Here is a 22475-nt window from a genome sequence, read left to right as displayed (position 1 = left end):
CAGCATAATTGTAAAACATAATTACATATACTGTACAGCACCTTGCAACAGTATTCACCCCTTTCCTGGTAATTATGTTAAATTACACAATATACTTGCATTTTCTAAAGAAAATTATTTTAATCAAATCTCAAATTATTTTACTTTTGGTCTTTTCTGTGTAGGTTTTGTGGACATTTAAGTTCTTTCACCACTGAAAGCACTGTTTGAGCATTTAATTGTTGTTTAATATATTCACTTTAAAAATGTGTATACATTATTTTTAATTCAGGAAAATGGGACATTACTGGAAGGGGGTGAATATTTTCAAGACGCTGCATTTCTCAATTCAATATGTTCCACCCCGAGTAGCTGGCCAGTAAAGGAAAGGACTGCAGTTTCAGCTGACCTGCCACAAGAGGCCACAAATGTCCTATAACTACTGTAAATAGACACAGTGAGTGGTAATTTGTTAATTTATTAGTAGCGATACTGTGAAGATGCACACAGGTTTAATTTGAATAGTGTTTTATATACAAAGGGAGTGCATGATGTTATAGGTGATTGTTTTTTCAGCCCATAAAAGCCTATAAGTAAAGCCTCTTAGATTTTACTTAACTGGTTATTGTGTGTTTTGTGTGTGCAGTGGGACCACTGGGACTGCTCTGGCTGTCACAAATTAAAAAGCTAAAACCTGGGAACACACTGGTGGAGAAAATCTAGTTAACTTAGATGTTGTTTTCTGAAAATTGCATGATGGCCTTCTACTGGCATTCTGGAGAACTGAATGTGGAAGATCTGAGCTCTCTACATGACCCTGAGAAGCTTTGGGGAAGAAAAGAGAGTCATGGAGGTTATGGGACACAACCCTTGGGCACAAACAGGATGGCAGTGTGCCGGGGGTACTGGCATTGCCTCCCACTATTGACTTGACTTCAGCCCCTCACACTTGGGGATGGTGGAAATGGTGGGGAGTGGGATCACCAATCACCAATCTGGGTGGGTGCCTCTAAAAGGACTTAGATTGGGGTGGCAACTGTGAGGGGTTTATGCATGACCAGCACTACTGTCCCAGTCAGCTAAACCTCCTCAGTGACATACTGGGGGCAGCGCTTTACAGGGCCTTTTTAGGAATGGCTGAGGTGCTGCTTAAGGTCCCTTGCCCAGGGAAGGTAAAAGCTTATCAACCTTAACATCACAATAGTGGCAGCTATAAGAAAACTCATAAGACTTCCCAATCTCAACTCTGGTGTCCTTTATCAAAATGTTGTAATGAATGTTTTATTCAGGAAAAAATGGTTTGGGAGGCAAAAACCAAGAACCTTCCAAAATCTCTGGTATTATCAAGTGGTAGTCTATGACCACCATGCAATGGTGGATGTCACGAATCAGAGTCCTGTGGATTCAATCCATTGAATGGAAAAATGGAAAAGACATGAAGAAGGAGCCTGGCATAGATTTTTGGAAAAGTTTATGCTAATACAAGAATCACAACTGTAATATGAATAGGAGAACTGGAAGCCTTCTGTTTTAGGGTTGATTTGCATCTTCTGATCTTGATATTCGATTTAGAACTGTTACAGAGGTTTACAAGGAAACTATAACTAAAAACTGGTGTCTTCTGTGGAAAAGGTCAAGCTTGGTTGCCTTTACAATTGGGTAACAATTCAAAGACTTGCATCAAGCTCATAGACCAAATGCTTGAGAGAGCAAACAAATCAGCATTCTTAACCCCTGGTCATTATAATCTTGAGTACTGTGGCTCCCAATTCCTGTCTACAGGGTGTGAAATGCAGCAGGTGTTTTATTTGTCTGTAAATTATCAACAGCTTAAGGTTGCAGAGAAGGAATCAATGGCTTCAGTGTGTGAAAAACTGATTACAGAAAGTTACAGAGCTAGAAAGCCCTGCTCCTATAAAACGTTTATGGTCTGAACTGAAAAGGCAGCTCACAAAACCAGAGTGCACAACCTGGAACAGCTAGAGAGGTGCTACACGTTTCACTCATGAGACACTTTATCTCTTAAAAAGCTAGTGCTTCCTTGAGGTTAACAATACCAAAACAAAAACCAGCAGCCATATCACCCTGCAACTCACAACTGGCAGCCCACTGAAGCTAAGCAGGTGTGAGCCTGGTCAGTACCTGGATGGGAGACCTCCTGGGGAAAAAACTAAGGTTATTGCTGGAAGAGGTGTTAGTGGGGCCAGTAAGGGGCGCTCACCCTGCAGTCCATGTGGGTCCTAATGCCCCAGTATAGTGACGGGGACACTATACTGTAAACAGGCACCGTCCTTCGGATAAGACGTAAAACCGAGGTCCTGACTCTCTGTGGTCATTAAAAATTCCAGGGATTCTGGGTTTATCCCTGGTGTAACCCCGGCATCCTGGCCCTTACCAATCATGGCCTCCTTATAATCCCCCTCTACAAATTGGCTACATTACTCTGCTCTCCTCCCCACTGATAGCTGATGTGTGGTGAGCGTTCTGGCGCGCTATGGCTGCCCTCATAGTAGCCATCCAGGTGGATGCTGTACATTGCTGGTGGTGGAGGGGATCCCCATTACCTGTAAAGCACTTTGAGTGGAGTGTCCAGAAAAGCGCTATATAAGTGTAAGCAATTATTATTATTATTATTATTATTATTAAAAACAGCAAATAAATGTAAGGCTTTGGCATGCACATGGAAATAAATGCAACTACTTGTGATTGATGTTAGGTTTACACAAACATTACTAAATGTCAAACAAATGTCTTTTAATTTGTATCAGGAAACACTGCATCTTCAGGTCCAATCAACTATAAGTTACAGTTCATCTAGTTTAGGGATAAATTTGGAGAAAAACGTATTTCAACTTTGTATCTCTTTCTACCAGCACATCAGTGACCAAGTATTTGTGCAAAAGTAAAACCTAAGGTAAGAAACAAGTACTAAATGTACAGTACAGCACTTTCACTCAAAGGCTTTTGACAAGCTACAATTGTCACATTTAGAAACATGTGTTAAGCTATGCTTTTTTATGTTTTGATAACTAAAAAGCAACACATCACATACTGTACAGTATATGTATTCCCCCAGAGAGCAGTGAAATGCACTTGCAGTTTAAGTGAGTGAGTGCAGGGCCTGAGAAACCAGATGTCTTTGTTCTGATGAGCAATCGGCACGAACAAGGTCACAACATTTCAAAACACATCACTGATGAGGGTGCCTTGTACACATCATAATGCCCTGCATGCATTTAAAGCACAGAATAGGAGACTAAGACAAATATTACCATATGGAATTTTGTAAGTTTATGAATAACTCCTAATACATTGGGTCTTATGACCCAGTCCTGTTTGAAGCACAGTTTCACCCAGATTATTCAGCACCATATTTTATGGATTTTTCCATTTTCCAATTAAAAATGACTGGGGGTGAAGAAGGTCTACTGAGAAATATAAAGCCCTTTTCACAAATTGTAGATCAGATTTATAAGCTTGTACATGGGGTTCTTATGTGAACCACTGATCTCTAAAGAAAAGACTCTCTGTATTAGGGATTGTACCAGAATTGTGCTTTTTATACAGAGACACCAATGTGTGGAATGGATTACTGGAACATGCCATGGAGGTGGAGACTGTGGTCTTTTAGGTCCAGTCTTGACTCAAGGATACTTTCAGGCACAATGGATAAAATGGCAAGGTCTTGCTGTCAGTTTTCAAGTGTTCGTAAAATCTGAACATTTAGAGGTTTCCAACTCTGCTTGTTTTTCTATTTTCACAATAACTTTAATTTTGGCAATACCATCATGCGGAGTTGTTCATACTCTGTGGACCACAGGGGGTGTCATCTTCTGCCCTTCCCAGAAACACAAACCAGTGTAGCAGTACTGCTGTTGCATTAGGTACAAAACTGTTGACATTACCTTTAAAACAACCTCTTCATTGGAATCATGTATGAATCACCCTGACTAGCTTCCAAAATATATTAAACATCAATATTCTTTACAAAGGGCATCCAAACATTTGTCCACAATAAACCTACAGTGCAAAGTGCACATTAATCATAAGAAATGAACCCCTTTAAATCCCCATCATTTGCATAGCACCCTGTCCATAGTAAAGACTTTAATGTAATTCTGTAAGCCATTTTGTTTTAATTAGCCAAGGAGTAGAGATAAAAACGGCTGAAAATTCAGACAGGGCTATCATCCCACACAAGATGATATAAACTTGCTGTTCAACAAAGAGTCTGTTGTAATGTCTCTGGCTGTTTGGCACTACATAATACACCATGCAATGCATATTAATGGAGTTCAGCACAAAGGAAAAACAGGAGTTTTGCTGCACAGGTTATTCATTGATGAAGGCCATGCACTGGAGCTGGCTAACATTTAGGGGACTTTTTTTACCTTCCTGGCCATTAGAAGCAGGAGAAGCAGTAAGGACATCAGCTACAGGAAAACAGACAGGGAGTAAGAGAACTGAAGACAAACAGATACAGTGAACCCTGAAGTAAAGAGCAATGTTTTATAATGTACAATGAAGATGGCAAGATGAAGGATTAATACTGCATTAGACTCTCTGTGTTAAACTGTTTTCAGTGCTCTACTGCACTTGTGATAGTTAACAAGAAGGTATGGAAAATGAATGATATTGAGTCAGATTGATAAAATGTATAGTATTAATTACAAGTCAGGTTTTAGTATCAAATAATTAATAAAATACAGAGCTACATGTGCAGAAATCCTTGATGAAGCATAATTATAATTTAATTAACTGTTTTACAGTCCCAATACAAAATACATTGTGAACTTCTAATGAAAAGGGTAGATAATTAAAGTGCAGTCTGTAAGTATTTGGGCAGTGACACAATTCTGTGTTGTTTTGGCTCTGTTCTCCAGCACATTGGATTTGGAATGAAACAATGACTATGAGGCTACAGTGCAGAATGTCAGCTTTAATGGAGAAAAAATGGAACTGCTTCACTTGTCTTCACTGATGATGTGACTCCAGACGGCAGCAGCAGGATGAGTTCTGAAGTGTACAGAAGCATCTTATCTGCTCAGATCCAACCAAATGCCTCAAAACTCATTGGACGGCACTTCAACTTGTAGCAGGACAATGATCCCAAACATACTGCTAAAGCAACTATGAAGTTTTTCAGGGCCAAAAAGTGGAATGTTTTTGACTGGCCAAGTTAATCACCTGACCTGAATCCCAATGATAATGCATTTTATTTACTGAAGACAAGACTGAAAGCAAAACCCCCCTGAAACAAGCAAGAACTGAAAATGGCTGAATTACAGACCTGGCAGAGCATCACCAGGAAAGATACCCAACGTCTGGTGATGTCTATGGGTCGCAGACCTCAGGCAGTCATCAATTGCAAAGGATTTGCAAACATGCCAAATTTTATTAAAGATTATGTTAATGTGTCCATTTACTTTTGGTTCCATGAAATGGGAGAAATATGCATAAAAGGGGCTATGATTCCTATATGGTTCAACCAATATAGACATAAATACCCTCAAATTAAAGCTGACATTCTGCACTTTAACCTCATAGTCATTGTTTAATTTCAAATCCAATGTTCTGAAGTACAGAGCCAAAACAGAAAAAAATGTGTCACTGTCCAAATACCTTCACTGTATATTGGCCACATTTTACTTGTTCACCTCATTAGTGTGGAAGAACTTTCTTGCACGTTGCACAAGACAACTCATAATTTCACTCACACTGGACTCTTCACACTTGTGCAATAGCTAGATGTTCCACACTGATGCGTTCTGCATCAGCGCATGAGAAGTACATACGCTTAGTTTTTCTCCTTACCATCGGACAGAGATTCGTAGTCGTAGTCATACTCATCTTCCTCCTCCTCCTCATCTTCGTTGTTGCTGGGGGTGTTGCCCTGGGGCGTGCCGGTGCTTGCCTGTGCCTGCATGTGCGCCAGCTGATGAGCCTGAACCAGGAGCCCAAAGAGTCAGCCACCAAATTTACAGAAACCTCCGAAGTCTTGCACATGTCAATGAAGGCGGCTTTCACAACTGAGTCATCTCACGTTGTATTAGTTTACTTATTTTACTGAATCCATTATTTAAAGGAGAACTGCAACCCTATTTTTATATTTTGGGGGTTACAATGAATCAGCATATAAACCACAATAAATGTAAAATGTACACACTAATTTGTAAAACCTCTAATTTACATCACAAAATAGACAAAATGTGTAGAGCCATATTCTGCGATTCAGAACGAGTCAACAAAACTTTCAGTGATGTGTGCAGCCCTATCATACTGTAAACAAGTTGACTTATGAATACATAATTTTTTATCCAATAGAAACATTGCTCTTGATTTCAAGATGTTTTTGCTGACAAATACTGCTTACTTGTTAACCCTGCATGCAGATCATGTGGAACATGCAGTGAAACAACGGTAGCACAACCTGTACTTATTAGCCTGTACATTGCATTACACTAGTCATTACAGTGACTAGCGAGCAGGAAGGGCTGCATCACGTCACAATTTGTGGGAACTCCGCCTCTCGCCTGTGGCAAGACCAAGGGTTTGCGACAACGTAGTGGCTTACAGTACTTACAGTACTTTCACGAAGTTCACAATTTTGTTCTTAATTGGGAATTTGTAAAACTGTCTATGACGTCAATGAATTGATTTTGTTACTGAGATACCAATCTGAAAAATTGGGACTGCACATCCCCTTTAACCCTGTAAGACATATAAGAACAAGTTATCACCTACAGTGGCCTGGTACCCTGAGTACCTTTTTATAAAACAGGGGAGCTGTATTTACTGTCAAATATATTGCTTGAGAGCTGCAACACCAGCACCCTAAGCAAGATATGAACCTTGGGTCTCTCAGAAGTGCAGAGCCCAAATCATCACTCCACCCTGCTGCTCAACTCATGTAGACCACTACATTAACTTAGCGATGAATCAAAAACAATCTATGTATTACTAACATCACAAGGCGAACCAATAACATTTCTGCAGTTTTGTTTTGTCATTTTCCTAAGATGTGCATATAACTTTTTATTATGTCTATGTCTTGCCTTTTGCTTAAGGATATCCACTGGCGCTTGATGTGCTTTAAGCTTTTTGTTTTTTAGAAGAATCCTTCCTTTCAGTTGCAAAGGAGAAGGCAGCAGTGGGTCATCAGAGAAATCGCTTTCAAACAGGAACTTTGTCACCAGTTTGTCTCCGAAAACACTCTTGAAAGAAAAAAAGATAAATTGCTCATAGTTGAATTACTTCTATCTTTATGAAAACAGAACAAAAACTGAATTCTTTACATGATGTGTTACACTCATCGCATTGCAACAAAGGGTTAACCCTAACCCTAACTAACAAAGGTGAAAATTACAAAACAGAGTCTTTACTCATCTTAAATGGACAAATTACCTTAAAGATTTCTGCCATTTTGCGTTGCTGAGGCAAGGAACAGTGATTTTCTATTGACAGGATAACAGGCATCTCCGAGTTCACAAAAGCAGTGCGATTTATAGCTTCCACAACATCCTAAAGGAATATTTGAGAAAATAATATTTGTAAAGAAAACCATAAAAATGTTTAACATTCAAAACCTTTCGTAACAAAGGAGATACATGCATAGAACGTGTTTTCTCTAGCTTAAGAAGACAAACTGTCTGTATTTCTTAGACAGTGAAGTGTTTGTAATTGTCTGTAACAGGCATCAGTATATCCGCTGGCATTAAACAATAAGCTACTATTGTGAGACATTACCTTGAAGGGGATTTTGGTAGTGAGAGTGTGGCCGTGATAGATAATAGGCATGCCATCATCCCCATCCCAGCAATCCAGCTCCACACTCCTGCAGCCTTGTAAGAGCACCTGATAAGTCAATGGGAATGTCAGACCCAATATCTAACCAATACCCAATCAGATATTCTAAACATATGTTTACAGAATCAAAGAGCATGCAAACAAAAACTTAAATCAACAAAGAAGGGAGGTTTCAGTGTGAAAAGTGAACTTTAAAACTAAAAACCTAGCAGTGTGTTGTCAGAGCAAATAACACTTCTGATTTAGCTGTTGGTGTGATGTTCTGCTTTTGATACCGTATAATTAAAAGTAGCTTTATTTATATGGACTATATATTTGCATGGGGTCAGTGTAGCACAGTGGGTGAGTTTTTGGACTGGAATTACCTGTCTATAAATGTCAATGTAATGTTACTCTGAAAATGTTTTTTTTTTACTGGAAAGGGGGTTTGCAAAAAAGCAACGACTGAGAATCCTGCAGTCAGCCAGGAAATACTCTCATACGTAAAAGGCTGAGCTCACCTGACTGTAGAGCTCCACTGAGGACTCCCCTTTCAGCTGGTGGCCCGTGAGGTAGGTGTTGTGTGAAGACTCGATGTAATAATAGGACAGTGGATACTGGAGGTCCTCCGTGTTCACTTGGGACTCCTCATTTTTAGAAGCAAAGTTATCTTTGTCCATCAAAAACCTAGAGACATAGCAGACAGCTTCTTACAAATAAAGGGCCTAATGTCCAAATGTTAATGTATCCATTCCTTCAGCATTCTGACCTTTTCATCTGACACAGAAAAACATACATACTGCTCCTGATTAAGATTCAGCCTCCTTTCCACAAAAATAGAACTAAGAATGGACAACACTTCCAGCCAAGAAATACATAAGGTATGCATGTGAGCAATGATATTTCTTTTACAATTATTACTTTTGGTAATTACACAGAACTTCATTCAACGAGGACATTATAATATAATCCGTATATTTCTAGCATGACAGTTATACCCAGTATGATATCTTCTGGAGATGCAGATTATAGGATAGCACAGGATAGCACACCAAAGTCTGCTTAACACACAGTGTCATTTCAAAAGTCATGCCCACCTTGCAAACCCCTCAAATGACATCCAGCCCATTTGGCGCATACTCGCAGAGGGTTCAAATTTCTGAAAGAAACAATAAAACAAATTGTACACACAGAACTACTTTCTGTCCCCACCTTGGCTGTGACAATCCATGTTCTATACAAACGCTCACATCTGTCTTTCAAGGTAAGAACGATTAGGCTGTAGTTATCAAAGATTGACTGGCATTGGGAAATACGTGACAGTCTATACCACGGTCGCTTACTGATGAGATCCTCTGAAGAAACAGCTCCATGAGCTTTAAGGAAGGATATAAAAATACAGAAGCAAAGCAATCAGCAATACAAGAAGAACGGCCTCCTCTCTTGTATGTATAGCTCAGTATTTTTAGTGCTGAGGCCTTCGCTCGAGTGTGTACAGACCTGAATGATGCTGAGGATTTCGTCGTAGGTGTGATGCTCTCCCTGACAGTTTACCAGGAAGTCGTTGAGCTGCAAGATGGCCATTCCAAGCACACCCAGAGAGGCGCTCTCCACACCTGTGCCATTGGTGACAATACTGGCTGCTGCAATGGCGTCCGAAATCTGCTTCTGGTTATCAGACATCTGCTGCCTGGTTCGTATGAAGAGGCCGAGATCAGACCCATTCCGGGTCAATAAGTCTGAAAATGAGAATCTACAGTTAAACATAATTATTTTCTCCGAATGTGTACCAGTATGCAGTGTTTGCCCTGTCATTATAGACAGGGGTGTACAGAAAGATTAGATTCAAATTTAGACAGGTTGTTTTAATTCACTTTAACATATAAATTCTGGAATAGTTAACAAACTGGTTGTGTTTGTATATGAGGCCAAATTAGGAGGATTAGCAAACACTGGAGAAGGTACACATGAAATTTCAACTGAGATAAAAACCTGTAAGATGGGGATTGGTGCAGATGAGTGCAGAGTTTTGCATGCAGATAGTAAAAACAGAAATTATACATACAAAATAGGAAATGCTAAGGTAGAAGAAGAAACTTGGGTGTTCATATTTGCTGACATGTAATTTATATTTTCCAAACATTGTGTGGAAGCAATTAAAAAGGCAGACACAATGCAAATATAGTTAACAATTTAAAAAAAGGATTGTGGCCAAACATCAATAGTGTTATATAAGTTTTAGATTACCTGCCACTAGCGGCCCTTCGGACGTCTATCACTTGTAAATGCAGTAGATTCCCATGGGGTAAATGAGGTATTTAATTTATAAATGGTGAATAGCGAGAGTCACAATCTCACATGGATGTAAGTTAGCCTAGGTCTGGTATATAAAGGGATTCATGGGGACACCTATTGCTGGGTTGTCAGAACAGGTTTTTCCCTCTCTAAAGTGAGGCACTTTACAACAGTAAGTCTCAGTGCACAGAATTCTCCTCTCCATCATGGCCTCACAAGACCCGTGAAAAGAGGTAGGCCTGTCACTGGGCCGTTATCTTAAAATTATAAAATGCACCAGTAAAGACTCATTTAGAATATTGTGTACAATTTAGGTCACCATGTTATAGAAAATATATTACTGGCCTGGAATTCTGAAGGCCAACCAGATATAGTGCTGTCTGTATTTGGACAGTGACACAATCTCTGCTGTTTTGGCTCTGTTCTCCAGCACATTGGATTTGAAATAAAACAATGACTATGAGGTTAAAGTGCAGAATGTAAGATTTAATTCGAGGGTATTTATGTCTATATTGCGTAACCCATATAGGAATCACAGCCCCTTTTTATACATAGTCTCCTCATTTCATGGGACCAAAAGTAATTGGACACATTAACATTTGGTATTTGGTAAAATTTGGTATTTTTGTAAATCCTTTGCAATTGATGACTGCCTGAGGTCTGCGATCCATAGACATCGCCAGGCATTGGGTATCTTTCCTGGTGATCCTCTGCCAGGCCTGTAATTCAGATGTTTTCAGTTCCTGCTTGTTTCTGGGGGGGGTTATTTTCAGTCTTGTCTTCAGTAAGTGAAATGCATGCTCAATGGGATTCAGGACGGGTGATTGACTTGGCCAGTCAAAAACATTCCACTTTTTGGCCCTGAAAAACTCCATAGTTGCTTTAGCAGTATATGTGGGGTCATTGTCCTGCTTAATGGTGAAGCACCGTCCAATGAGTTTTGAAGGATTTTGTTGGATCTGAGCAGATAAGATGCTTTTGTACACTTCAGAATTCATCCTGCTGCTGCCGTCTGGAGTCACATCATCAGTAAAGACAAGTGAGCCAGTTCCACTGGCAGCCATACATGCCCAAACCATGACACTACCTTCACCATGTTTCACAGATGAGGTGGTATGCTTCGGATCACGAGCAGTTCCATTTTTTCTCCGTACTTTTCTCTTTCCATCACTCTGGTACAGGTTAATCTTCATCTCATCTGTAAGGCTTTGTCCCAGAACTAGAGGCTTTTTTATGTACTTTGGAGCAAACTGTGACCTGGCCTTTCTGTGGCCTTTCTTACCAGTGGTTTGCATCTTGTGGTGAACCCTCTGAGATTATTCTGGTGTATCCTTCTCTTTACGGTAGTCTTTGACACATCTATGCCTACATCCTGGAGAGCATTCCTGATCTGTTCAACAGTCGAAAAGGGTTTTTTCTTCACAATAGTATTCTTCGGTCATCCACTACTGTGGTCTTCTGTGGTCTACCAGGTCGTTTGCTATTGCTAAGCTTACCAGTGCATTCGTGCTTCTTAACAATGTACCAAACAGTTGATTTTTGCCTAATGTTTTGGCTATGTCTCTGATAGATTTATTCTGATTTTTCAGCCTCCTGATGGCCCACTTTAATGGCATTAACACTTCTTTAGTCCTCATGTTGAGAGACAACAGCAACAGACTCCAGATGGAAATGCCACATCTAGAATCAACTCTAGACCTTTTGTTAGCTCTCTTGTGCATGAACTATCGATGCAACAACACACAGCGTGCCAAGAAACAACTCAGCAGCCAATTGTCCAATTACTTTTGGTCTCCTAAACTGGGAGGACTATGTATAAAAAGGGCTGCGATTCCTATATGGTCCTATTACGGACTGCAATGTATATTTAGGACTTAAGGAACTGTCCTAAACAACAGAGTAAAGAAACTGAACCTTTTTAGCCTTGAAAAAGGAAGAGTAAGAAGGATCTCCTGAGTATTAAAAATCCTCAAAGGAGCTGGCAAAGTCAACCCAGCAGATTTCTTTAAAATGAACAGTAGAACATGAATCAGAAGTAGAAATGATGTGAAAGTCTATTTAAAACAAAGAATAGGAGGAACTTCTTTATCCCAAGGGTTTGTGGGAGTACACAAGAAGCTGCCCAGCCTTACTGCTGAAGCCAATTCCCTGGTTTCTTTCACAAAATGGCTGGACGAAGCCCTTTAATTAACTACTAACTGCCAAACAGGCTAGATGGGCCGACATCTACAAATGAAAGGAGGCCATTTAATGTTTAAAGGAACATTAAAAGGAACAAACCAAGGTCTGGTTGTAGGCCAGTGATGTTGTCATCAATTTTCAGGCTGGTATACAGCGGAGCTGTATCAGTGCTTGAGCGACTACATGGCACAGCGTAGATATCAAAAAGCTCCTTCAGGTCCTTCCGACTTCGAATGCTAAAAAAAAGTAAATGTAGAATTTAGAAAATCACATTACGTCCCTTCTTTGCTTTAATGACTGTAATCCACATTCACTATCAATACAACTTATTATTATTATCTGAATGCCATCCAGTGACGAAGAACCCAGTTCTGAAGCTTGGTTTTTCCTCCAGATTCTATTTTCCTTAAACTGCCTGCATTATGTTCCCAAACCTTACTTTTGAAAAGGTTATATATACAGTAATTTCTAAATGTTGTTATTGTGAATGAACACATATAGTTCTGAATACACTGAAATTACGAAACAAGCAGTGTTCTCTTTAATCTATACAGAAATACTTCAGACACCAGCCTTCACAGACCCTGCCATTCAACTGCTCTTCCCTGGTGTTTTAAAGGAAAAACACAATAAAAATCCTTCACACAGTACATTGTAGAAAAAAACATGGAAAAGGTTTAGCGGGAACAGAATTTTGAAATGTCATTGAGGGGAAGCAAAAACCAAAATGGCAGTATTCGGTAGATTACCTGAAAGACTTAAAAAGCTCCACAAATTCTGTGAAGCTCATGATACTGTCTGAGATCATGAAGTTCTGGAAGCCCTTCAAGCTGCCCTTGGCAGGGCCGTGCCAGCTGCGACTGCTCCAGGTGCTGGACGGGCAGGAGAGAAGGAGAGAGAAGCCGGTCAGAGCCGACACCGCCAACCGCTCGGGGGTCTGAAGGAAGCAAAGTTATCTTTGTCCGTCAGAAACCTAGTGAGACAGCATGCACAGCACCTTGCAAATAAAGGTCCTAACGCCCAAATCTTGATGTACCTATTCCTCCCCAGTTCCACCTTTTCCACCTGAAGTAGCAAAACATGCATGCTGCTCCTGAGTGAGATGAGGCCCATTTGGACAAAAATAGAAATATGAATGGGAGGCTTTGCGAAAAGTGGTTTCCTTCCACTTCCAAAAAAGAAATGTGTAAGGTGTTCATCCTCCTAGGGAAGCAATGAGACACACTGGTGAGCTTCTCAATCAATCAAACAGCTGGCGTGAGGGGAAAACAATAAGACACGAAGGACTATATATAGGATTATATAGCCATGCTGGTAACAGTTTCTAAAATATTCAAATAAGAGGAGCCATCAAAGTTGCTGGAAATGGACAAGCAGATCTGAAGGGCCTGTGGGGTGTGTGACTCACCCTGTCTGGCCCTTACTGGCAGAGGATAACACGGGAGAGGAGTGCGGCCGGGCAGGGGGGGAGGTCACTGTGCCGGGGGGGCTGGCAGCAGAGAGGAAGAGAGTTTTATTGGAAGACAGAGCCTGGGGTCCGGAGATTCCCAGGGCACCGCTCTCCTCTGAAGGATACAAACAAAGCAAAAAACAGCCAATGTCATTGCTCCGTGTCAAAGGAATTATAACAGAAACATAAAATATATATTCTCCTCTTGCTTGTATATAATTTTATAGTAAACTAAACATCAAAAACGTTTTGGATTGTAAAACATTAAAATGTTGCTCGAGACTGTTGGGCAATTTATGCTTATTTCTGCATATTATAAATACTGATAACCAGGAAATGACAACTAAGTATTAGTATTTCAGTAATGTAAATTTGCATCATGAATTTGTCAGCTTCTTTTCAATTTAACAAAAGAGAGGAAAAAAGTGCTTTTTCAAAGACTGAATCAAAATACAGCTTCACTTTCCTAGAAGTGCACTAAATTTCATTGGCTGAACCTTTCATGCAAGGCATGTGCACTTGCACCCACTTATACAGCTGTTTGTTCTACGAGAGCAAGCTGGATAAAGACTATAACCTAGCTCAAGAATACAACCGCTGTGGCCCACATGGGATTTGAACCCACAGCCTCGCACAAATGCAAAAAGACAGTCAGGTCTAAGAGGTTTTCATACCTGGTTCGTCTGGCTCTCCAGTGTCTGGTGGGTCAGAGCCACTCCTGCCGCGTGATTCCTTACAGCTCCTTGTTTTACGAGATGCCATTTCATCATCAGTGGCATCCCCACTGTCCCCCTGAAACACGCCACACCAAATATTAATTTACCCACATCCAGAGACGCCCAGTACCAACATCCCAAAAACATACAGATTCACAATTCACAATACACCTTTACCGACTTATTCTCACAGGAAGAGAGGGTTAAAAGTAGTTAAATTATAATAATTAATAAATAACATTGGTTATCATTGGCCTGAGTCAGTCAGTAAGGCTGATCTGCCACTGGGACCTAGAAATACAAGTTACTTAGTTTGAAGGCGACAGACTGGGAAACTCCACATAGCAGTCCTCTCCTGGGCCCAGATCCTGCAGACCGTCAGGGCTCTCTGAGTGAAACATCAACTACTGCAACTTCCCAGACATCTACAGGTTTACCGTGGTATCAGAGAGAAATAAACCATTATTCTATTCTGTGCTATTCCTCATTCTCCCAGTCTAGTGCTGTAGTCATCGTTGTGAGCCAAGATACATTAGTTATGTTTTATTTCATACTGGGTACAAAAAGAAAAGGTAAAAAAAACTATCATCAATAATGCGATAACTTATGTGATATTTTAAGGGAGCACTGCTCTTACCCTCATCAAGGATTTTTTCTTCTTCTTGGTGGTATTGATGGCCAGCGCGCTGTTTTTCTGGGTGCTGGGCTTCTCGGTGGTCCTGCTCAGGGTGCCAGTGCTCGTGCTTCCCACGTTCCACCGTCGGCCTCCAAACAGCTCTATGGCCTGGGCCAGGGTGGGACCCTCGTACTTGCCATCTTCCTGCAAAACACAGCCTCAGCAAAATGAGCCTCTGAACAGATCTGCATGAGGCAAAATGATTAGAACCCCTGGGGCTGAGGAATGGAATTCACAAACTTTGTTTGCATCCTCCAATATGACTGACCATTAGAATTGAGAATGGTCAACCAATCGTATAGGAAGTTCTAGTTCTACAAAATGGAACTATAAAGCACAGAGCTTCCATGCCACTACTGTACTTATTGGGTCCAAGTAGAAAAAAAAAGATGTTGAGTACTTCAGAACAAAGCCCTTTGCAGTGCATACAAACATCACTCCCATCAACACTAGCATACACTTCACTCAATACATGTGTACATGAGGTATATAAGCAATGATGACCCTACTGGAGAGGAGTGAACGAACAGAGACACACAAAGCCGAGGGCACAAGTGGAAACTACACAGAAGTGATATTTTAATGATTTTATGCATTTAAAACTGAAAACAGGAGGCACTTCTTAACCCAAAGGGTTGTGGGGGTATTGAACAAAGTACCCATGTTGTTGAAGCCAATACCATACCCTGGTGTTCGTCGACAAACAGCAGGATAAGATCCTTAGATAAATTATCTACTAACTACCAAACAGGCAAAATAGGCTGAATGGCTTCCTCTGCCTTTCCACATGATGTCAGCGCATTACCATACCTGATAGAGGCTGATATACTGCTTCCTCAGCCACTGCAGTCGCTGGTCCGGAAACTTCTTCATTTTCCTCACTGCACTGACCAGCGCCTGCAGTCCGTCGTACAGCATCCTGGCAGTATATTTCGGGGCCACAAAGTGCAAGAGCTTGTTATCAGTAGTGTGTAGTCCGTACAGCAGGGTCACTCCATTCTCTTCCAGGGTCATGCCACACAGCTTGTTCTGCACACAGACAGCGTGGGTGTCGATTCCAGGGTGGCCCATGAAAACAGCCTTGGCCATTGACAAGTCCAGGAACCCGTCGGCTAGTCCGTTCAGCACTATCTGTCCAAAATACTGAGGTCTGCAGTAAGAAAACTCAGTGGTTTTGCCATTCGACGGGCAGCAGCTCTGGGGCTTTGACCAGGTTAAGAAACAGTTGTCAGGCTGCAGTTTCAGGAAGCAGCGGGCAGAGAGGTGGGCTTCCTGGTCGTAATGAATAACGGTGGCCCCTTGGAGCAGAAACTGATGAACATCAGCCCTGATGGATAGGACGTACCATGGGATGAGCTCCGTGCCATGGCCGAAGGCCCTCTGCTGCTCTTCAGCTCCCTGCGTATCCACATCCCTGGGGGACTCCAACAGGTCTCCCTCGGAGTCTGACAGGTCTCCCACGATGAATCTGGGCAACAGGCGGAGGATAAAAATTAATCACCAAAGTCACAGGAACAGAAGCAAGAAAGCTAAAATCTCACAATACTTTTCCCTTCTTCACTTAGTGACCTGTGTCCCATGCATGAATTCTACCAACGCTGTTTAATTTTTCCCCTTTAAACACCGTAGCATACTTTTTTCTGCTATAAACCCGCTACAGGGAGTATTCATAAAATGTCAACTGCTGAGACCTAGGCAGTAAAGGATGTTTGATTTGCACTGATCGAGCTTTTTCCAAGACTCTTAAACAGGGTCTACTGATAATAGCTGCGTTGTCGCGACAGAAGGAAACTTTTCAACGAAACCCTTTTGCACACACTGAAAATGATTCCTGAAGTAAATCTGATGAGAGTGAATGGCTTTAATTGGCAGAGAAATTACCAAATGCTCAGCTACTGGTAGCAACAGTGCAGTTTGGTCACTTGGAAAAGATTAATATTGTCTTATTCCATTTCTGAATGATTCATGTGTGTGTGACATGAAGATTTTATCAATGTCGATTTAATCAATTGTGTTTGTGGTAGCATATTATAGTAATAAACACGGGGAGAATTTTTTTTCTGACAGTAGTGTACTGTGGGTACAATCAACGTGACCAAGACAGTTAAGGTTGTTATCAGGAGAGAGAAGACTGATCAAGTCTTCCAACTGGATTTTGTCGGCTTGGATTGTTAAACAACAAATGCTCACTTCTCTTTGCTCCTCCTGTCATGGCACAAGAAGAAGGTTCAGCTCCACTGACAAACCACTTGAAATTTTTGTTAGGAGCCAGACAGGGCAACAAAGAGCAAAGCCCTGTGGGACTGTGCTTTTCCCGTGCTTGCAGAATTGCTGCTGTATAATTACAGACATCTGGAAGTTAACCGTCTTGAAATAAGTTTAATGACAAATATATGTTAGAATTTACATTTCTATTGCTTTAAGAGTCTATTCTGCTATTATTAATCTGCTACATTGTCCCTTATTTGATCTTACTAATTAGTTTCGTAATATTGCATGAGACGGTTGCCTGTATCTTTTGTAGCAAGTTTGAGTGTTCGGAGTTTCAAAAGCACACTGATTATCTTAAGCAAAGCATGACAGGTGCCTTCTTGTCTACTTCATACTGTACTTCATACTATATTTTCCATTTTATTTACAGAACCGTTTATCTTTGCAAACAAAATGGGCGTTCGGATGTGGCTCTTATATGGTGTTCAAAGGAATACTGATATGATAAGTCTGTGCATCTTTTTTACACAGGGTAGTAAGTGTCTAGAACAAGCATGCTGCCGATCGTGGTATTCCCCCAGATTTCAAGAAATGGCTAAATCAGAATAATGGTTTCCTCTTGCTTGCTCAGGATCAACTTCTTTTGGTTGCAGTGACACTTTCTGGTAATTTTTATCACTTGTAATGTGTTTGTACGACATGACCTTTAAATTATTTATCCTGACCTTGGTTTGAGAAATAAAGAATAATAAATAAAGGTCATGCTATTTTCTATTGTTATCAATGGGAATACAGAAATGTTTTATTAATGTTTCCTTCACTGTCTTAATGAAGGAAGAGCCTGTAGTTTCAACTGAATGAAAAAAAAAACTCAAAATGTTTGTACAGATGAAATAAAAAGACATTTGAAGACCCATTGCTACATTACACACATGAGGTATTTAATGTTAATGCACTGTGTTATCTATAATATATATTATATATTACATGAGTTGATGTTAAAATTAAGATGTAGAATTTAAGACAATATAGTATGTGGAATATTGCATTTTCCATTTGGATTAAATACTGTATGCAAATTTACAGACGCCTAGAAAAAATAGCTCTTTATATTGATTTCTCATACTTATGAATATCTGGAGAAAATCCCAAAGACCTTTTCAGAAAACACAAGGAATTTGAATCTGTGGTTCGGAAATACATTGATTCAGTTTGGAAATGGATTATATTAATATATATATAAAGTATATGTATGCTTATTATTGCTAATTTTACTTACATAGGTAGCAGTGAGGAAGAAATTCTATGTAGGTTTAATTTCAACCTGGGCACTCACAAGCTGTTCAAATTAACCTTCAGAAAGCAGTACACCTTCCAATGCACACACTTATATACATTGTTTGATTACACATAAAAATATCCTAGTGGAGCTGATCAGCATGCAAAGACCTTTCAAATGTTAAATAAAAATTGTTCTCTAATTAAATCCTAACCACGAAGTTAGGGGAAAGAGACAAAGAAGCCGAGAAACTTACAAGACACGGTTCGAATCAGACGTTTTCCTGACAGGGGCTGAGCTAAGATGAAGGAACGGAAAGGAAAAGGATGGAAATCAATAGGAGAAAATATGGAAAGAAAAACTGAGGAAAAGGAAGACAAAACATGAACATGACGTGGGGCAGAAAGATTTAAGGCTTTCTGCATGATGCTGAGGAGGTATGTTTTCTCCAAAGCATTTAGTCAAAAACACATTAGACTCGTGCAACATACAGTAGAACAGTGATCTGGAAATGCTGAGAGAATACAGAACACACATGATAGGCATCATTATCAAATACCAACACGTTTCTCTGAGTGTGTATCTCACCATTGAGGATAAACAGATCCTCAGCCTACAAGAAAGCAGATTCTTCTGAGGGAAACAAATTTATGCTTAACATCATGGTGATATTACCAAACAACAGAAGATCAGTTTCTGAATGTGAACATAAAAAAGTCAACCAGGTATGAGACCTATACTAATTTGTGTAAAAATGTTCTTTCCTGTCAGCTCTGCAATAGATATGTCAGTAATTGTATTTACACATTATGTAAGAATATAGGCAACAGGATACAACACAAAGCAGAGGCTATAATCTCATCAAGCACACTACAGTGTTTGATAGTGTAGAGTGCCATAGCTATGAGTGACTCATATGAACACTCTTAATAATTTTCTCATTCATTTCACCATTTTCAAATCAACCACAACATGATGCACAATTCATCATTTCGCTTTTCCGTAAAATACAGTTTCTTAAGTATTTTTTTTTATTTTAATTTGCGACGCTCAATAAGACATGTCACCGTGCAACAAGAGAAAGTGTCCCAGAAAGCACTAACCAAGATACTGTTGAAACCATACACTGAGGTGGTCCAGATTAAAACAGGCCTTCGTATTTTGAGATACACACCCACATTTATATAATGACCTTAAACCCGGTTTAAGGTGAATTGTGCTTGAGTGCAATGTCTCTCAGGAAAGTGCAGTTTCTACAGGTGGCAGTAAGTCAAGTTCTTTATGAGGGTTTGAGGCATGGATCCATTTGTTAGGTTAAATTGCCATTCCAAAGAGCAAGGTAGTGACTTCCCAAGGTCAACCCATGAGATGGAAAGTGAAGTTCGACATGAGAAAATAATCTTGCTGCAATAAACTATGTAATGGTCATCATAGCACCCTATAATAATAAAATAATACAATTATATTTATTCAAGAAATTGAAATGCAAAGCATTGTACAACAGACAACACACAATATACCGCAGAAGCAAAAATAAGTGAAGCAAACAAAAGTGCTGTAAACTGACTTAGTGAAACTAAGATTTACAGAAAACAGAATGACACAAAATTTAAACTTTTAGTAAGAAGGTAGGCTTTCAAGATGACATTAAAACATTAATTCTCCAGATTATGATCTGAATTATATTCATGCAGTAAACACTTAATCTGGAATTAGACCATTCAGTACTTTATATGTGTGCATATCTAAAGTAGCGCCTTAGATGAAATACAAGGGTGTATCAATATTGCCTCTAATAAGCAATTTAGGGCCTCTTACAGGGCGTGGAATATGTGGAATATGGCAATTGATAACCAAATACTAGTTCAGTTTAAAAGAAGCATATTCTACACATTACTTATATTTTTATATTTTTTGTAGGAGAGTGTTCATGATCGCAAATGATCATACACATACCCTTATGGTATGACTAAATTTAAAGATGCTACCGTACAATCCAAACACAAATGATAGATTTAATCAATAAATATATAAAAATATAATTAAATATATAAATATATTGGAAAAAAGCAAAGTCTTCTTAACCAAAATACGGTTTAACTAGATTTGTCACCTTGGACTGCCTTTGTGCACACGAACATAAAGCAGTATGGATTGGGTATGGACTTCCTGTTCTATCTCGAGCTGTAGGTGACCTACTGGTATTTGTTCCGGTCCTTGAAGGAGTTCTGCCGTGAGGCCGTGCCCTCGGTGATGCCATCTTCGCTCTCCTCGGACTCCAGGCTACGGTTGCAGGAGCGAATGGTTTGCAAGATGTTGCTGACGGTGGCCTCTTTTTCTGAGTTGTTCAGGCCCTCCTTCCCGGCCCGCAGCAGGAAGTGGTCCTGCCCGTTGTAATCTGCGACAAACTGCGGACACAAGCACTTTGCTCAGCTCAGGCAGTTACGGGGAAAGGAAAGATGTCCGCCCACAAGAGGAAACGCACGATTCGGGACTTTCGTACCTCAATGGACTCCTCTTGCGAGCTGAAGCGAGGGCGGAAGTGGATGAGGCTGGAGGCTCCGTCCAGAGCATCGCAGAGCTCCTTCAGAAAGACGCCGCAGAAGGGCACTACTTTGCAGCCAGGAATGTTGAGGGCTCGGGTGACGACCTTCCTGTACTCGGAGGAGGACTCGTGCTGTGCCATGGCGTCCTTCAGACTTCGCATGGTCTCGATGTCGGACTGGTCCATGAACTGCCACATCTTCAGCACCTTCCGAGACCTTGCAGGGAATTGTAGGAAACAACACTCACATCCTATGGTCTCAAAGCCAGCACTCAGACCTGTAGTGTAGGAGACTAAACTATTTTGCAGCTCTGAATACAGCAGAAGAGCAATAAATTGACATTATATTATGTTACGTGCAAAACGATAAGGGTGAACCAAAATATCATACACATACCAGGCCAAACTTTAAGCTGCTTTCTTTTACTGCTACCCAAATAACACCCAAGTAGCATAAATAAAGTGAGGGTTACACTTTTGAAACAGTTGTGTGAATCAATTCGAAAGCAGGATTTGCTGTACTGTTGGAAACATGAAAGGGGTTTATAGTTTCCTTTAACCTCACCTCCCCTGCATAACTACCACAGATCCACAAGTCAAGCTGTTGTGACTTCCATAAGATATTCCATTAAGCCTTGACTGTACACGTGCCAAGAGCTGCAGTGGATCAAAGAAGCCCACTATTAATATAGGATGTTGCAATTGAATCTGTTCCGGAACCTACTGTTCTGTGTAAAATTAAGGAAAGGAATGCAGCATACCTCAGGCCTGCCAGGAATTCCATCACCGCATTGTAATTGCCCATGTTCCAGCAGCACTTGGCCACGTGGACGAGATAGGAGAAGACCTCCCGTTTCTCCTCCATGGAACCTGCAGTCAGGATCAGCCAGGTTACCCATGAACTCACCTGTAAGCAAAACAGCACATCGGGGTTTAGCACAGTGGGGTGACCTTAAAGAGCCCTGCAAAATCCTACAATCCCCCCAAGCCAGCTAAGATATAGCTTTCAGCACAGTTGGTCTGAGACAGTCCCATTTCCATCTACAAAGTATATCTCAAAGCGGTTAATTCCTCATCAAATCCTGGAATGAAACTTTGCAAAGTATCAAAATCAATTTATTACAGTGCATTTCTTTCAGCGTACAATGATTTTTATGCATTAATACATCTTACACCCCAGCCATGTAAATGATCTAACAAATAATGTAGGATGCTGTCCAGAAAACTGCTCAATAAAGATTTCACAGATGTGCACTATTATTTCTAAATGTACTGTGAAGTAACTTTGTAAGAAAAACTCCATTCATATTTGATTAGCCCAAATGGCACTGCCTTAAGAAATGGTGAGGTGAAACTAG

At 40.4% G+C, this 22475-nt stretch overlaps 1 protein-coding gene across 5 annotated transcripts in view; it reads right to left on the bottom strand.

Annotated features, from left to right (window-relative positions):
* Window positions 1-22475, bottom strand: part of plce1 (phospholipase C, epsilon 1) — a 119481-nt gene that overhangs the window by 14786 nt on the left and 82220 nt on the right. For 2 of the 5 annotated variants that reach the window (XM_015346361.2, XM_015346367.2), the window contains exons 5-22: window positions 21879-22024; window positions 21076-21334; window positions 20772-20980; window positions 18829-18870; window positions 15893-16550; window positions 15044-15226; window positions 14365-14482; window positions 13649-13805; window positions 12990-13112; window positions 12340-12476; window positions 9265-9503; window positions 8862-8923; window positions 8286-8451; window positions 7726-7833; window positions 7384-7500; window positions 7035-7193; window positions 5794-5923; window positions 4371-4412 (exon numbers count right to left, since the gene is read on the bottom strand). In XM_015346361.2, coding sequence (XP_015201847.2) covers window positions 4371-4412; window positions 5794-5923; window positions 7035-7193; window positions 7384-7500; window positions 7726-7833; window positions 8286-8451; window positions 8862-8923; window positions 9265-9503; window positions 12340-12476; window positions 12990-13112; window positions 13649-13805; window positions 14365-14482; window positions 15044-15226; window positions 15893-16550; window positions 18829-18870; window positions 20772-20980; window positions 21076-21334; window positions 21879-22024 — 3055 coding nt within the window. The remainder of the gene's footprint in view (window positions 1-4370; window positions 4413-5793; window positions 5924-7034; window positions 7194-7383; window positions 7501-7725; window positions 7834-8285; window positions 8452-8861; window positions 8924-9264; window positions 9504-12339; window positions 12477-12989; window positions 13113-13648; window positions 13806-14364; window positions 14483-15043; window positions 15227-15892; window positions 16551-18828; window positions 18871-20771; window positions 20981-21075; window positions 21335-21878; window positions 22025-22475) is intronic. The other 3 variants (XM_015346364.2, XM_015346365.2, XM_015346369.2) reach the window with 3 other exon arrangements.

The sequence above is a fragment of the Lepisosteus oculatus genome, chromosome 4 (assembly GCF_040954835.1).
Source record: "Lepisosteus oculatus isolate fLepOcu1 chromosome 4, fLepOcu1.hap2, whole genome shotgun sequence".
NCBI lineage: Eukaryota > Metazoa > Chordata > Actinopteri > Semionotiformes > Lepisosteidae > Lepisosteus > Lepisosteus oculatus.
The sequence above is the reverse complement of the archived record's forward strand: the minus strand, read 5'-3'. Positions and strand labels throughout refer to the sequence as shown.